This window comes from Vulpes lagopus, chromosome 11, assembly GCF_018345385.1.
Source record: "Vulpes lagopus strain Blue_001 chromosome 11, ASM1834538v1, whole genome shotgun sequence".
Classification (NCBI taxonomy): Eukaryota; Metazoa; Chordata; class Mammalia; order Carnivora; family Canidae; genus Vulpes; species Vulpes lagopus.
Window position 1 is genome coordinate 65,535,626 of NC_054834.1, and position 16,480 is coordinate 65,552,105.

At 40.4% G+C, this 16,480-nt stretch overlaps 1 protein-coding gene and 1 pseudogene across 10 annotated transcripts in view; both read left to right on the top strand.

The window, feature by feature from the left end:
• Window positions 1–16,480, top strand: part of AGBL2 (AGBL carboxypeptidase 2) — a 52,918-nt gene that overhangs the window by 4,747 nt on the left and 31,691 nt on the right. For 9 of the 10 annotated variants that reach the window (XM_041723267.1, XM_041723270.1, XM_041723272.1 and 6 more), the window contains 4 exons: window positions 3,532–3,585; window positions 4,280–4,462; window positions 9,401–9,508; window positions 14,443–14,596. In XM_041723267.1, coding sequence (XP_041579201.1) covers window positions 3,532–3,585; window positions 4,280–4,462; window positions 9,401–9,508; window positions 14,443–14,596 — 499 coding nt within the window. The remainder of the gene's footprint in view (window positions 1–3,531; window positions 3,586–4,279; window positions 4,463–9,400; window positions 9,509–14,442; window positions 14,597–16,480) is intronic. The other variant, XM_041723273.1, reaches the window with a different exon arrangement.
• LOC121472376 lies at window positions 13,106–13,206 on the top strand (annotated as a pseudogene).

Below are 16,480 nucleotides of genomic sequence, written 5' to 3' on the forward strand. Positions count from 1 at the left end.
GGGACTCGATCCCGGGTCTCCAGGATCACGCCCTGGGCTGAAGGCAGCGCTAAATCACTGAGCCACCCAGGCTGCCCTAGTTAAGACCTTTTAAAAAAAACAAAAGATTTTATTTATTTATTTTACAGAGAGAGAACAAGCAGGGGGAGCTGCAGAGGGAGAGGGAGAAGCAGGTTCCCTGCTGAGAAGAGAGCCCAACTCGGATCTCGATGCCAGGACCCTGGGATCATGACCTGAGCCGAAGGCAGACGATTAACCAACTGAGCCACCCAGGCACCCCTAGTTAAAACCTTTGGACCACACAAAAGCCAAAAGCTATAAAATACCATTAGTAAAGTAGAATAACAGGGACACCTGGGTGGCTCAGCGGTTGGGCATCTGCCTTTGGCTCAAAGCGTGTTCCTGGAGTTCCAGGATCGAGTCCCACATCGGGCTCCCTGCAGGGAGCCAGCTTCTCCCTCTGCCTGTGTCTCTGCCTCTCTCTCTGTCTCTCATGAATGGAAAAATAAAATCTTTATAAAAAATGAATAAACAGTAACAAACTGAAAAGAGTTTGTGACAAATGTCAGAGGACTACTTTATTTAACATAGTAGCTCTTACAAATCAATATGTAGAAGATGACCAAATTAAAAAAAAAAATGAGCAAAAGACATGATCAAGCCTTTCATAAAAATAAATAGGGTGCTGGGTGGCTCAGTCAGTTGGGTGTCAGACTCTTGGTTTCGGTGCAGATCATAATCTTATGGGTTGTGGGATTGAGCTCCAAATCAGGCTCCATGCTGGGTGGAGAGTCTGCTTGAGATTCACTTGCTCTGTCTCTCCTCCTGTGTGTGCCATGCTTATGCTCTCTCTCAAAAAAATAAATAAATCTCTAAAAAACCACACACTTATGAAAAGATGCTCTTTTAACCACACTTAAGCTTATGAAAAGATGCTTAATTTAACTTCTAATTAAAGATACAAATCAAAATGTCAAGGTACCATTTTTTTTAATTAGTGGGATTTATGCAAAAAAAAATTTTTTTTTAATTACATCTAGTATATATATATATAGGTCAGAGTGTGGGGAAACACTTCTACACTGCTGTTAGGGCTGTGCATAGGTAGACTATTTTAGAAAGGCAACTTGGCAATATCTGGGAAGTTTAATATAGCACATAACCCTTGATGCAGTAATCCCATTTTCAGAGAGATGTTTGCTCACACCTCAGTGCCTTGAAATCTTGTATCCCAAAGCTCCTGGCAGGGAGTAGAAGGGCTGTGGTTGAGCAAAGGAGACTCATCTGGATGGGATGGCTTACAGCTTGCCCCTCTTCTGTTTCCTTCTGCCCCATTAATAACTCAACGTTAATAAGAAACATTTGAAAAAAAAAAGAAACATTTGGCAGTGTCAGTATCATAAAAACCATGAAATTAAAAATCAGCTAGTAGGGATGCCTGGGTGGCTCAGTGGTTTGGCATCTACCTTCGTCCCAGGGCATGATCCTGGAGTCCCGGGATCAAGTCCCGCATCAGGCTCCCTGCATGGAGCCTGCTTCTCCCTCTGCCTGTGCCTCTGCCTCTCTCTTTTTGTGTCTCTCATGAATAAATAAATAAAATCTTAAAAAAAATAATAAAAAATAAAAGTCAGTTGGTAGAGGTAACAACAATGTGAATGAGTTTTATTTATTTATTTATTTATTTATTTATTTATTTATTTATTTTTAAATCTTTTTTAGATTTATTTATTTATTTATGAGAGACACACAGAGAGAGGTAGAGACACAGGCAGAGAAAGAAACAGACTCCATGCAGGGAGCCCGATGTGGGATTCGATCCCAGGACCCCAGGATCATGACCTGAGCCGAAGGCAGATGTTTAACCTCTGACGCACCCAGGCATCCCTAGTGAATGAGTTTTAGAATATATTGATAATAGGACTTCTTTTTTCCTGTTTTGATCATTTGCTTGAAGAAGACATTTTTTTCATCCATCTTTGTAGCAAAGCATTTTATTTATTTATTTATTTATTTATTTATTTATTTATTTATTTATTTATTTTTGCAAAGCATTTTTTTTTTTAAAGATTTATTTATTTTGGAGAGGGAGAGAGAGAGAGCATGAGCAGGAGAGGCAGAGGGAGAGGGAGAGAGAGAGAAAATCTCAAGCCGACTCCCCGCTGATCATGGATCCTGATCCCACATTCCTGAGATCATGACCTGAGCCAAAATCAAGGGTCAGACATCTAACTGACTGAGCCACCCAGGCATACTACCAGTTTGCCTTCTTGCCAGGCAGGTTCTGAGAGTACCTGTTTACTTACACTTGTGCCAGGATGAATGTAAAAATACATAAATGTTTTTCATGTCTGTTAGGTAAAAAACATATCTCCTTGTCATACTGGTTTACATTTCTTCATGAGTGAGATTGAGCAGCTTTACCATCTTTTCAAATGTTCATTGCCCTCCCCCACCACCATCAAACTAAGGAAAAGATTAAGAGATGGAAAAAACGAGGCCCTAAAATTTAAATTTTTTTTTTTAATTTTTTTTTTTAATTTTTTTAATTTATTTATGATAGTCATACAGAGAGAAAGAGAGAGAGGCAGAGACACAGGCAGAGGGAGAAGCAGGCTCCATGCACCGGGAGCCTGATGTGGGATTCGATCCCGGGTCTCCAGGATCGCGCCCTGGGCCAAAGGCAGGCGCCAAACCGCTGCGCCACCCAGGGATCCCCTTTTTTTTTTTTTAAAGAAGGAAAAGAGGGATCCCTGGGTGGTGCAGCGGTTTGGTGCCTGCCTTTGGCCGAGGGCGCGATCCTGGAGACCCGGGATCGAATCCCACGTCAGGCTCCCGGTGCATGGAGCCTGCTTCTCCCTCTGCCTATGTCTCTGCCTTGTGTCTGCCTCTCTCTCTCTCTGTATGACTATCATAAATAAATAATAAAAATTTAAAAAAAATAAAGAAGGAAAAGAGGGGTGCCTGGGTGGCTTAGTTTGGTAAGCCTCCAACTCTTGATTTCAGCTTAGGTCATGATCTCAAGGTTGTGAGATCAAGCCCTGAGTTGGCTTCAGCCCTCAGCATGGAGTCTGGTTGTCCCTTTCCCCCTGCTCCTTTGCAGGTTCACACATTCTCTCTAAAATAAATAAATAGGGCAGCCTGGGTGGCTCAGGGGTTTAGCGCCACCTTCAGCCCGGGGCCTGATCCTGGAGACCAGGGATGGGGTCCCACATCGGGCTCCCTGCATGGAGCCTGTTTCTCCCTCTGCCTCTCTCTCTCTCTGTCTCTCACGAATAAATAAATAAAATCTTTAAAAATAAATAAATAAATAAATAAATAAATAAATAAATAAATTAAAGTCTTTTTAAAAGAAGGAAGGAAAGAAAGAAAAGAAAGGAAGAAAAAAAAATGGAGCCCTAACTTGTAGTTGAGGGGTGGTAGAAAGGGACAGGGAAACAGAGGGGGGGGGTTGGAGGGGGGGGGATCTGAGGGGGGGGGGTAGCAAGTCACAGATCCCTAGGACAAACCAGGCCTCCTCCTTCCTCTTTCTAGGGCCCACCTGTCTATCTTCAGCAGCGCACAGACAGATAGAAGCTGTGAGCAGAGGTATTCCATATCCTTCCAGACCTGAAAACTCAACCTGCTTTACGGTGTCTTCACTTGCTGCTCTCCCTGCCAGATATGGCACTCCCCATGCCAGGGACCTTTGACCTTTCCTCTCCCTTCTTTCCTTCCTTTTCCTTCTTCCCCTCATTTTCCTTGTTCTCTACCCTGGAAGCCTCTTTTCCTCCCTTTTCTCTCATCCTGTTTCCTAAGAGTTCATCTCTCTCCTGCCTGCTTGTTCCTCTGCCCTCCCCTAGGCCCCCATGTCATTCATCTCTCTGTCCTCCCAACCACTGTATTTTGAACTCGAAAGTTAATTTATAGAGTGTTTCACCCTAATTAATAGAGTCCTAGCTACTTTTCTCTACAATGCTAATGGGTGAAATGAAAGTTTCCTGTTTTGTCTCTCTCTAAACAAAAATAATATGACATAATTTGATTTAAAAAACAAAAAATTTCTCCAAGCTTTACATTTAAATATTTAATAGACTGCACAGAATGTGTATGTAACTTTGGCAATTTTGATGCTGTTATCCTGGCCGAAATCTAATTTTTGAAGGAGATGCATGTCATAGGATTGTGCACCTGTGCTCCTAATTCTAATACAGTGCTTCAAGTCACTTAGTTGTCACAGTCGAGCAGTAATGTCCCCGGAGAGGAAAAGAAAGCTGCTCACTCATTCCCTTTCCCTCCGCAGATCCCCTTATGCTTAGTTCACCTCTTAAGAGCAGACAACTTCTTCATGATGAATTTGGTGAAGTAAACCCATGTCTTCGAGAACCCCGAGATCTCTTTACCTTCTTCCCTAGCAGTGGACCACTGCAGGCACCAAGGTGGCCAATAGAATGTGAAGTCATCAAGGAAAACCTTCATCATATCGGTAATGTGACTTATGTGTCGCAGCCATGCTGTTCTGACAGACACTGTTATGAGAATCTATTAAGTCCAGCATAAGTACAAGGCAGGATAGATTCAACATCTGTTAACTCATCTGGAAATGATTAAGCTATGGGAAGCTGGTACACACTGGTCAAAGTAAAAAGTTATACTAGTGTGTAAACATAGATGCTTCTGAGGTTGTTGGAATGGAAGATCTCTTTCTAAAAGCCAAAATATATCGATACTTAAATCAGTTTTCTAGTATTCCTATCTCAGTATTAATATGCTTGGTTGAGTTTTATGAGTTGTATTTGTGCCAACTTTGGTATAACTAATGAACTATATATACTAGAACATAGTTTTTATTATTTTTAATTGTATTTTGAGTTTTTGTTTTTTTTTTAAGATTTTATTTATTTATTCATGAGAGACGTACAGAGGGAGGCAGAGACATAGGCAGAGGGAGAAGCAGGCTCCATGCAGGAAGCCTCATGTGGGACTTGATCAGGACTCCAGGATCATGGGATCACACCCTGAGTCATAGGCAGGTGCCAAACTGCTGAGCCACCCAGGCATCCCGTGTTGGAGTCTTTTTATGGAAATGGTGGAGACTATTTTTGTGAGATCACTAATTATATCTTTGAGCTGTTAGTGGTACAGATACAATCTTTAGCCTTATTTATATGAGGCCTTTCAGAAGTGGGTTGCATTAAAAAGTGGGCCCTTTTCTAATGGCTGGAACTCTTCTATCAGGCATTGTATCTGTCTTAGACTGCTAGATAAACAACTGGATGTTTCTTACTTTCACACTTCCCCTGGACAATTTCCACTCAATATGTATTTATTAAGCATCTACCGTATGGAAAGTACAGTACTTGGTTTTATGGACATAAGGATGAACCAGGTGAAGACACCCATTTTTTGCCTACTGGTAGGGTTGTTGAAGATATAACCAGGCAATTGCATAGAGTTTAGTCCCTCTGGGAACACTTAACCTGAGCCTGGAAGATTAGGGAGGGTTTCCCAGAGGAGTTGACATGGTAAGCTGAGATCTGATGATAAGTTACAAGTGATCCAACTGAGAGGGTCAAAAAAGGGATTTTAGTTAGAGGACATAGAAAAAGAGCATGGCATATCTGGACAACCATGGAGCACTGAGCCTGAAAGACAAAGAGTTAAAGCTAAAAATACAGGGATGTGCTCAGTGTAACTGGGCACAGAACTGTTCTTAAGGTGTTTGGAAATGTGGGGAGAAGGTGGCATTTTGCGTTAGCACAATAGCTAAGAAGTCCTAAGATCATCTGTTCCTACCCTGTTCAATTTTTATTTTTTTTTAAAGAGAGAATCTTTTTTTTTTTTTAAGATTTTATTTATTTATTCATAAAGACACAGAGAGAGAGAGAGAGGCAGAGACATAGGCAGAGAGAGAAGCAGGATCCATGCAGAGAGCCTGACGTGGGACTCAATCCAGGGTCTCCAGGATCACGCCCTGTTCAATTTTTAGATAAAAGTTCCAGTTTGATCAGGATGAACAATAGGATTTTACTATTATTTTGCTGTATCAAATAGGCAAAATTCCTGTGAGGTTTTTGGACTCAGTTCCAAGAGACGAAAAAAGTGGGAAACTAGAATTTAATAACCACATTATTGCAGTGATAATCGACCAAAGCTCGAGATATCTCTCTGTCTCTCTCTGTCTTTTTAAAGTAAGCTCTAGGCCCAACATTGGGCTTGAACTCACCACCCCAAGATCAAGAGTTGCATTCTCTACTGACTGAGCCAGTCAGGTGCCCTAGTTCTAGATTATTTATTTATTTATTTATTTATTTATTTATTTATTTATTTATAAAGATTTTATTTATTTATTCATGAGAGACAGAGAGAGGCAGAGACACAGGTAGAGGGAGAAGCAGGCTGCATGCAGGGAGCCTGATGTGGGACTTGATCCCAGGACTCTAGGATCACACCCTGGGCTAAAGGCAGGCGCCAAACCACTGAGCCACCCAGGGATCCCCATACTAGATCTTTTAAAAAGCATTTTTTTTTAATTTCAAGGAAATTTATTTTATTTTATTTTATTTTATTTTATTTTATTTTATTTTATTTTATTTTATTTTAATTTCAAGGAAATTTAATAACAAACACCTTATGGTTTAAACCAAATTGACAGCCTCATCACTCCCTATCACCTTAAAAATAAGAAATTAGCATTGTTTTTTACTTAGTTGTGTAATTATTGTTTTTTCTTTATTTTTTTTAAGTTCAGTCAATCAAAAGATAATATTAGAAGCAGTAAAGAACAGCAATTTTAAGCACAGATTTTGGAGTAATTCCAATAAGGTTCTGGGCCCAGATCTATCGCTTACTTGAGCCATATGACCTTGAGCTAGTTTTTTTTTTTTTTTTAATTCAAGTTTATTTAAACTGAAACAATCGGTGTCTAGATGGCTCAGTTGGCTGAGTATATGACTTTTTTTTTTTTTTTTTTTTTTTGAGTATATGACTCTTGATCGTGGCTCAGGTCATGATCTCAAGGTTGAGAGGTTGATCCCCACATCAGGCTCTGTGCTTAATGAGGAGTCTGTTTGAGATTATCCCTCCCTCTCCCCCTACCCCTCTAAAATAATAAATAAACAAATCTTTATCTTTTTAAAAGGTTTTATTGATTTATTCATGAGAGACACACAGAGAGAGGCAGAGACATAGACAGAGGGAGAAGCAGGCTCTGTGTGGGGAGCCTGATGCGGGACTCGATCCCAGGACCCCAGGATCATGCCCTGAGCCAAAGACAGATGCTCAACCACTGAGCCACCCAGGCGTGCCTGGTAGTTCAATTTTTAATCTTTGGAGGAACCTCCATACTATTTTTCATAGTGGCTGCACTAATTTACATTCCCACCAACACAAAGGGTTCCCTTTTCTCCACATCCTCAGCTAACACTTATTATTTCTAGTCTTTGGGGAGGAGGATAATTTTTTAATAGATTTATTTTTTTGTTTAGTTTCCTTTTAAATTTTTATTTTATTTAAATCCAATTAATTAACATATAGTAGACTTTAGTGATTCATCACTTGCATATAACACCCAGTGTTCATTATATCATCATATGCCCTCCTTAATGCTCATCACCCAGTTACCCATCCCCCCCACTTCCCCTCCAGCAACTCCTAGTCTTTTTGATTATAAGCCTTTCTAACTGGTATGAGGTGATTCTTATTGTAGTTTTGATTTGCATTTCCTTGATGATTAATGATGTAGAGCATCTTTTCATGTACCTGTTGGCCATCCATATGGGTTTTTTTTAAATTTAGATCTTCTGAATAGATATTTTGTTTGCTATGAAATTGTATGAATTCTTTTTTTTTTTTTTTAAGACTTTATTTACTCATGAAAGGCAGAGAGAGAGAGAGAGAGAGAGAGAGAGAGAGAGAGGTAGAGACGCAGGCAGAGGGAGAAGCAGGCTCCATGCAGGGAGCCTGATGTGGCACTCGATCCTGGGTCTCCAGGATCACGCCCTGGGCCAAAGGCGGGCACTAAACCGCTGGGCCACTGGGCTGCCCTGAATTCTTTTTTTTAAGATTTTATTTATTTATTCATGAGAATATACGAGAGGAGAGAGAAAGGCAGAGACACAAGCAGAGGGAGAAGCAGGCTCCATGCAGGGAACCTGACATGGGACTCGATTCAGGGTCTCCAGGATCACGCTCTGGGCTGAAGGCGGCGCTAAACCGCTGAGCCACCCAGGCTGCCCAATGAATTCTTTATATATTTTGAATACTAATCCCTTATCAGATACTTGACTTGCACATATTTTTTCCCACTTAATGGTTGTCTTTTCATTTTGTTTATGGTTTTCTTTGCTGCAAAGAAGCTTTTTAGTTTGATGTAGCCCCACTTGTTTATTTTTGCTCTTGTGTCTTGTGCTTTTGGTGTCAGATTAAAAAAAATCATTGCCAAGACCAATGTCAAGGAGCTTAAAGCTGCCTGTGGTTTCCTCTATGAGTTTTATGATTTCAGATCTACATTCAAATCTTTAATCTATTTTTTTAAAGATTTAATTTATTTATTTGAGAGAGAGCACATGCACAAGAGCACAAGCGGTACAGAGGGAGAAGCGGGCTGCCGTTCGATCGGAAGCTTGATGTGGGGCTTGATCCCAGGACTCTGGGGACATGACCTGAGCTGAAGGCAGCCACTTAACCAACTAAGCCACCCAGGCGCCCCCTTTGATCCATTTTGAGTTTATTTTATTTTATCTATTAGAGAGAGAGAGAGAGAGAGCATAAACAGGGGGAGTGGCAGACAGAGGGAGAGGGAAAAGCAGGCTCCCCATGGCAGGGAGCTCAATGCAGGGCTCCATCATGGCCTGAGCCAAAGGCAGACACTCAACCACTGAGCCACCCAGGCGTTCCATATATTCCTGACTTTAAAAAGAAGCTTGGCACACCTGGCTAGCTCAGTCTGTGAAGTATGTGACTTTTGATCTTGGGGTTGTGAGTACAAGGCCCATGTTGGGTGTAGAGATTACTTAAAAATACAATCTAAGGGGATTCCTGGGTGGCTCAGTGGTTTAGCGCCTGCCTTTGGCCCAGGACGTGATCCTGGAGTCCCGGGATCGAGTCCCGCGTTGGGCTCCCTGCATGCATCTATTCTCCCTCTGCCTGTCTCTACCTCTCTCTGTGTCTGTCATGAATAAATAAATAAAATCTTAAAAAAATAAAGTTTATACTTCTGTTGTATATGCTTTTTGTTAAAAATCTCTTCATAGTCTTTATGGAAAGAGAAGCAAGACAGTTAATTTACAAACAAATTAGAAACAAGGTGAAAATCTGGTTTGATTCAACTAATCACTTGAATAATAATTATGATAATCATATATTACTTTTAGATAAAACTTTATTTATTTTGTGGGTTTTTTTTTTTAATGTTTTCTTTCAGAGTGGGTTCCACCTCAACCAGAATATTTCTATCAACCTACAGGAAATGAAAAGTTGCCAGAAATTGTGGGAGAAGAAAAAGGCACAGTTGTCTATCAGTTAGATTCAGGTATTGTTATTAAGTTGATGATTAATCATGACAGAGTTATAATAAATATATTTTGTATAATAACAATGGTTTTTAAAAATCTATAGTTTTAAAAAAATAAAAAATAAAATAAATAAAATAAAATAAATAAAATAAAAATCTGTAGTTTAGTGATAAATAAATAGTCTTTCCAGACCAACCTGAACAGGGAGCCCTGAAATTCATGGCCAATCAGCTTTAAAATTTCATTTGTATTTTATTATTTTTTTATTTTATTTTTTTTTTTACAGCTTTTTTTTTTTTTAATTTTTTATTATTATTATTTATTTATGATAGTCATACAGAGAGAGAGAGAGAGAGAGGCAGAGGAGAAGCAGGCTCCATGCACCGGGAGCCTGACGTGGGATTCGATCCCGGGTCTCCAGGATCGCGCCCTGGGCCAAAGGCAGGCGCCAAACCGCTGCGCCACCCAGGGATCCCATCATTTGTATTTTAAAATGACAGTACCAGGCAGCCCCGGTGGTACAGCGGTTTAGCGCCGCTTGCAGCTCAAGGTGTGATCCTGGAGACCTGGGATCGAGTCCCGTGTCGGGTTCCCTACATGGAGCCTGCTTCTCCCTCTGCGTGTGTCTCTGTCTCTGTCTCTCTCTCTCTCTGTGTGTCTCTCATGAATAAATAAATAAAATCTTTTAAAAAAATAAATAAAAAATAAAATGACAGTACCTTTTTCTAATAATTCTAAACCCATTTTAGAGCTTCTTCTGTGGGGCAGCCCGGTGGTGCAGCGGTTTAGTGCTGCCTGCAGCCCAGGGCAGGATCCTGGAGACCCTGGATCGAGTCCCATGTTGGGCTCTCTGCATGGAGCCTGCTTCTCCCTCTGCCTGTGTCTCTGCCTCTCTCTCTCTCTCTGTCTCTATGAATAAATAAATAAAATCTTTAAAAAAAAAAAAGAGCTTCTTCTGTGTCATTCCCCTTCTTAAAAATCAGATTATTGGATATTCAGGGAACTTGCTCTTCTTTTCTCCATCTTTCTATTCATTAATGAGTACTTTGTAGTATATGCATATGACTATCATTTACTATGTGGTTTAAGGAAATTCCATTAATTTGCAGACTTCCTACAGTAAAATCCGTGTCTTTTTTTTTTTTTTAAGATTTATTTATTTATTCATGAGAGACACAGAGAGAGAGGCAAAGACATAGGCAGAGGGAGAAGCAGGCTTCCTGCAGGGAGCCCGATGTGGGACTCGATCCTAGATCCCATGAGTCAAAGGCAGATGCTCAACCATTAAGCTACCAGTCATCCCAGAATTCATGTCTTTTAAAAAAATGTGTAGAACACTGTACCCAACAAAAATAGCAAAATACGTATTTGTTTCAAAAGCACATGGTACATTCCCCCAGTATACACTATATGTCGGTTGTTAAGAAAGTCTTGAAATCATACAAAATATATTTTCTGACCACAACAAAATTGAATTAGAAATTAGAGCCTAAAAAAAAACCAAAAAAACAAAAACCAAAAAAAAGAAATTAGAGCCTAGGTGGCTCAGTCAGTTGAGCATCTGACTCTAGGCATCAGTTCAGGTCTTGATCTCAAGGTTGTGGCTTTAAGCCCAAGTCATGGAGCCTATTTAGTATTAGAATTTTTAAAAATCAACAACAGAATGAAATCTGGGAAATATACAAATATGTGGAAATTGAATAGGACATTTCTAAGTAACCCATAAGTTAAAAAAACCATAAGAAGAGTTAGGGGATCCCTGGGTGGCGCAGCGGTTTGGCGCCTGCCTTTGGCCCAGGGCGCGATCCTGGAGACCTGGGATCGAATCCCACATTGGGCTCCTGGTGCATGGAGCCTGCTTTTCCCTCTGCCTATGTCTCTCTCTCTTTCTCTCTCTGTGACTATCATAAATAAATAAAATTAAAAAAAATAAAAAATAAAGAAGAATTAAATGTTTTCAACTGAGTAAAAGATAAAACAGCATATCAAACTTTATGAGATGCAGGTAAAGCATTGCAGGGTAAATATATGGCTTTAAATGCCTGTATTTGAAAGGAAGAAAGATCTCGAATCAATTACCTAAGGTTTCATATTAACGAATTAGAAAGATAAGCACAAACTAAGTCCAAAGAAACCAGATAGAAGGGCATAATAAAGATAAGAATGGGGATCCCTGGGTGGCGCAGCGGTTTGGCGCCTGCCTTTGGCCCAGGGCGCGATCCTGGAGACCCGGGATCGAATCCCACGTCAGGCTCCCGGTGCATGGAGCCTGCTTCTCCCTCTGCCTGTGTCTCTGCCTCTCTCTCTGTGTGACTATCATAAATAAAAAATAAATAAAAATAAATAAATAAATATTAAAAAAAAAAAAAAAGAATGGAAATCAATGAAACAAAAAACGGGGGATGCCTGGGTGGCTCAGCAGTTTAGCACCTGCCTTCAGCCGAGGGCATGATCCTGGAGTCCCGGGATCGATTCCCACATCGGGCTCCCTGCATGGAGCCTGCTTCTCCCTCTGCCTGTGTCTCTGCCTCTCTCTCTCTCTCTCTTCCCTGTGTATTCTCATGAATAAATAAATAAAATCTTAAAAAAAAAGACAGAAAGGAAATATAATGTTCAAGAGTAATGAGCCAGGAAATAATAGGAACCTTCCCAAGGAAGAAGAAGTAGTTTTGAATTAATAATGTCAGGATGGGGGCACCTGAGTGGCTCAATTGGTTGGGCACCTTCCTTTAGATCAGGTCATGATCCCAGAGTCCTGGGATCAAGCCCTGAGATGGGCTCCCTGCTCAGTGAGGGGCCTGCTTCTGCCTCTCCCTCTTCCTGCAGCTCCCCCTACTTGTGCTCTCATGTTCTCTCTCTCTGTCACATGAAGTCTTTAAACAAAAAATAAAATCAGTCTCACTGAATTTGTCTGAAAAATTGCTACCCCAGGGGCAGCTGGCTGACTTTTCAGTGGAGTAAATGACTCTTGATCTTAGAGTTGTAAGTTTAGGTGTAGAGATAACCTAAAATCTTTTTAAAAATTGCAGGGGCACCTGAGTGACTCAGTCAGTTGAGTATCCAACTCTTGGTTTTTGCTCAGGTCGTGATCTTAGGGTCATGGGATTGAGCCCTGAGTGGAGCACTGTGCTCAGCAGGGAGTCTGCTTAAAGATTCTGTCTGTCTCACAGCATTCTTCCTCTTCCCACCCCCCAAATAAATAAATAAACAAACAAAATTTTTTAAAGATTTCATTTATTCATTTGAGAGAGAGAGAGAGAGACAGAGCATGAACAGGGGAGAAGAGAGGGAGAGGGAGAAGCCTACTCCCTGCTGAACAGGGAGCCTGATGCAGAGCTGGATCCTAGAATCCTAGGATCATGACCTGAGCCAAAGGCAGACACTCAACTGACTGAGCCACCCAGGCACCCCAAGATATTTTTTTAAACCAAAATATTTTTTTTTAGGTTTAATTAATTAATTTGTTTGTTTGTTTGACAGAGAGAAAGTACAAGCAGTGGGAACAGCAGAGGGAGAGGGAGAAGCAGATTACACCTGAGCCAGGAGCCTGATGCAGGACTTGATCCCAGGCCCTGGGATCATGACCTTTCCTGAAGGCAGATGCTTAACCACTGAGCTACCCAGATACCCCTAAAATATTTTTTTAAAGATTTAAAGATTAGCATGGCCCCTGCGCAAGGATGACACGCAAATTCGTGAAGCGTTCCATATTTTTTAAACCCAACAGACAATTTAGTATTACTGAATCTAGGAAACCAGAATTTTAATCTATACAATAAAACTTAGCAAAGCAAAAAAAAAATAAATAAATAAAGTTACAACCCCACCAAAGAGATAGAAAGAAGTGATTGTTATCTAAATTTTGTTAAAATAAATTTTATACTTTTTTTTGTTTTAGTATCAGTTTATTTTATTTTATTTTTTTATTTTTTATTTTATTTTTATTTATTTATGATAGTCACAGAGAGAGAGAGAGAGAGGCAGAGACATAGACAGAGGGAGAAGCAGGCTCCATGCACCAGGAACCCGACGTAGGATTCGATCCTGGGTCTCCAGGATCGCGCCCTGGACCAAAGGCAGGCGCCAAACCGCTGCGCCACCCAGGGATCCCAGTTTATTTTATTTTTTTAAAGATTTTATTTATTTATTCATGGAAGACACAGAGACAGAGAGAGAGGCAAAGACACAGGCAGAGGAGAAGCAGGCTCCATGCAGGGAGCCTGACGCGGGACTCGATCCTGGGACTCCAGGATCGCACTGGGCTGAAGGCAGGTGCTAAACCACTGAGCCACGGGGCTGCCCTTAGCATTATTTTATTTTATTTTATTTTATTTTATTTTATTTTATTTATTTATTTTATTTTTTCTTAGCATTAGTTTAAAGATAAAATTTTAATCCTAACCTTTTCTTTTCTCTAATTACTACAATATTTTTGTTCCCTTCTTAATTTAGCCATGCCAATTCTTTTTGAACTTCTAATTTTTTTTATATTTAAATCTGGAAGGATATTCCAAAAAAAATTACATAGAGTATACTTTATTTTCTCTTTTTTTTTCCTCCTTTACCTTTTTTTAAATTAATAAATAGGTGCCTTTTTTTTTTTTTTTTTTTTTTTAGAATTAAGATTGTAAACTTTTTCAGATGCTGTATGTGGAATATCATTTGTCAACCTGCTTTTAATTTAGGGCTTAATTGGGTACAAACAGTATCTGATGCCAGGGGCACAGCCACACAGCAAAAGGCAGCCACACAGTCTCTACACCACCGTAAAGGTCCTCAAAGAAATCTGATGTTTCAAATGAAAAATCTCAGCAAGGATGGTTGAAAATCTGCATATTCATTATTCTTGACCTCGAATGGCATTGAACACACAATGGAACTCAGTAAATACTGGTTGGATAAATGGAGTCTAAGTGGAACCTACCCTAAATATAGTGTCTCTCATCCACAGTGCCCACCGAGGGTTCCTATTTCACCAGTTCCAGAGTGGGAGGCAAGCGAGGGATTATCAGGGAGCCGGCTGTCACGCTGCAGGGACCCGAGGATAATACTCTCCTGTTTGAGTCACGGTTTGAGAGCGGGAATCTGCAAAAAGCTGTCAGAGTGTGAGTAACAGGAATTTCCCAAAGGGGCAATACCTGGAGTGACTGACACATTCTCTAGGAGTCATATTAGGAATCAGGAGTGTTTTCAAGAAAAAGAGAGGTGGTGAGAAAAGGTCATGGGGATCAAGAATGGAATAATTGTGACTCATTCTCCCCCAGAGCACAGATTTATCTACATTGTTTTTTCTGCTTGTGAAAGAAATTAGTGCTCATTTACAATTTGTATTAATAGGAGCACCTGGCTGACTCAGTCAGTAGAGCGCCCAACTCTTGATCTCGGAGCCATGAGTTCAAGCCCCACTTGTAGGTAGCAATTACTGAAATAAATGAAATCCTTAAAAAGTTTTTTGTATTAACAAAAATGCATAACATTAAAAGTATAAAGTCTTATAATCATACCTCCCCAGATTCAGCAACTGTTAATAGTTCAGTATATATGCAGTAATTTTCCCCCTTTTTCTGTGTATGTAACAAACAGAAATTATTCATTTTTTAAAATAAGATAATGGTATGCATACTGTTTTACAAATTGCTTTTTGCTGGGATAGCTCAGGTGGCTCAGCGGTTTAGCACCGCCTTCAGCCCAGGGTGTGATCCTGGAGACCCGGGATCGAGTCCCATGTCTGGCTCCCTGCATGGAGCCTGCTTCTCCCTCTGCCTGTGTCTCTGCCTCTCTCTCTCTCCTCTCTGTGTTTCTCATGAATAAATAAATAAAATCTTTAAAAAAAATTGCTTTTTTGCCAATTGATAAATTTTACTTTTAAAGATTTTTATTTATTTCTTTGAGAGAGAGAGAGTACAAGCAGAGGGGCGGGGCAGGGGGTTGAGGGAGAGGAAGAAGCAGACTCCTCACTGAGCAAGGAGCCCAATGCAGGACTGGATCCCAGGACCCTGGGATCACGACCTGAGCTGAAGGCAGATGTTCAACCGACTGGGCCACCCAAGTGCCCACCAATTAATAAATTTTAGATGCTTTCCTATAGTAGTACCACAGGTTTATGTCCTTATTTTTAATAATTCATATTATTCTATTTTATGGGTATTCCATATCTTATTTACCTTGCCTTCACTGATAGAAAATTAAGGTGTTTACTATTTTTTGTTTAAATTAATAGAATTAACATTCTTAGGCATTTATATTTTTATCATTTATTTATTAAGATTTTTATTTATTTATTCATGAGAGACACACAGAGAGACAGAGAGGCAGAGACCCAGGCAGAGGGAGAAGCAGGCTTCATGCAGGGAGCCTGATGCGGGACTCGATCCTGGGTCTCCAGCATCAGGCCCCGGGCTGAAGGCAGTGCTAAACTGCTGAGCCACCCAGGCTGCCCGCATTTATATTTTTAAATATTTGTGGTTTTACAGGATAAATTTTAGAAATAAATTTGGTAGGTCAAAGGGTTTGAATACTTTAAGTATCACTATTTTTTCCTAAACTGCCCTTGAACATGATTCCAGTTCCTGTCACTAGTGTGTGAGAGTGACTGTGTCCCAAGCTGGAATATTCATGAGTTGGAGGGAAAATAACAGCCTACTGTAATTTGCATTTCTTTATTTCTTTAAAGACCTTATTTATTTATCTGAGAGAGAGAAAAAGAGAGATAGAGCAGGCACGCACAAGCAGGAGGGAGGAGCAGGCTCCCCACTTAGCAGGGATCCGGATGCAGGATTCACTCCTAGGCCCCTGGGATCTGAGCTGAAGGTAGCCACTTAGCCAACTGAACAACCCAGGCACCTCTGTAATTTGCATTTCTTGATTTAAGCTTGTGGGTGAGCATCTTTTCAGGATTTGGGATTTGTATTTCCTCTTCTGTACACTCATCCTTCTACTTTTCAGTAAGGTGAATGCATTCCAGAAGTGCCCCCTCAATGATCAAAGGT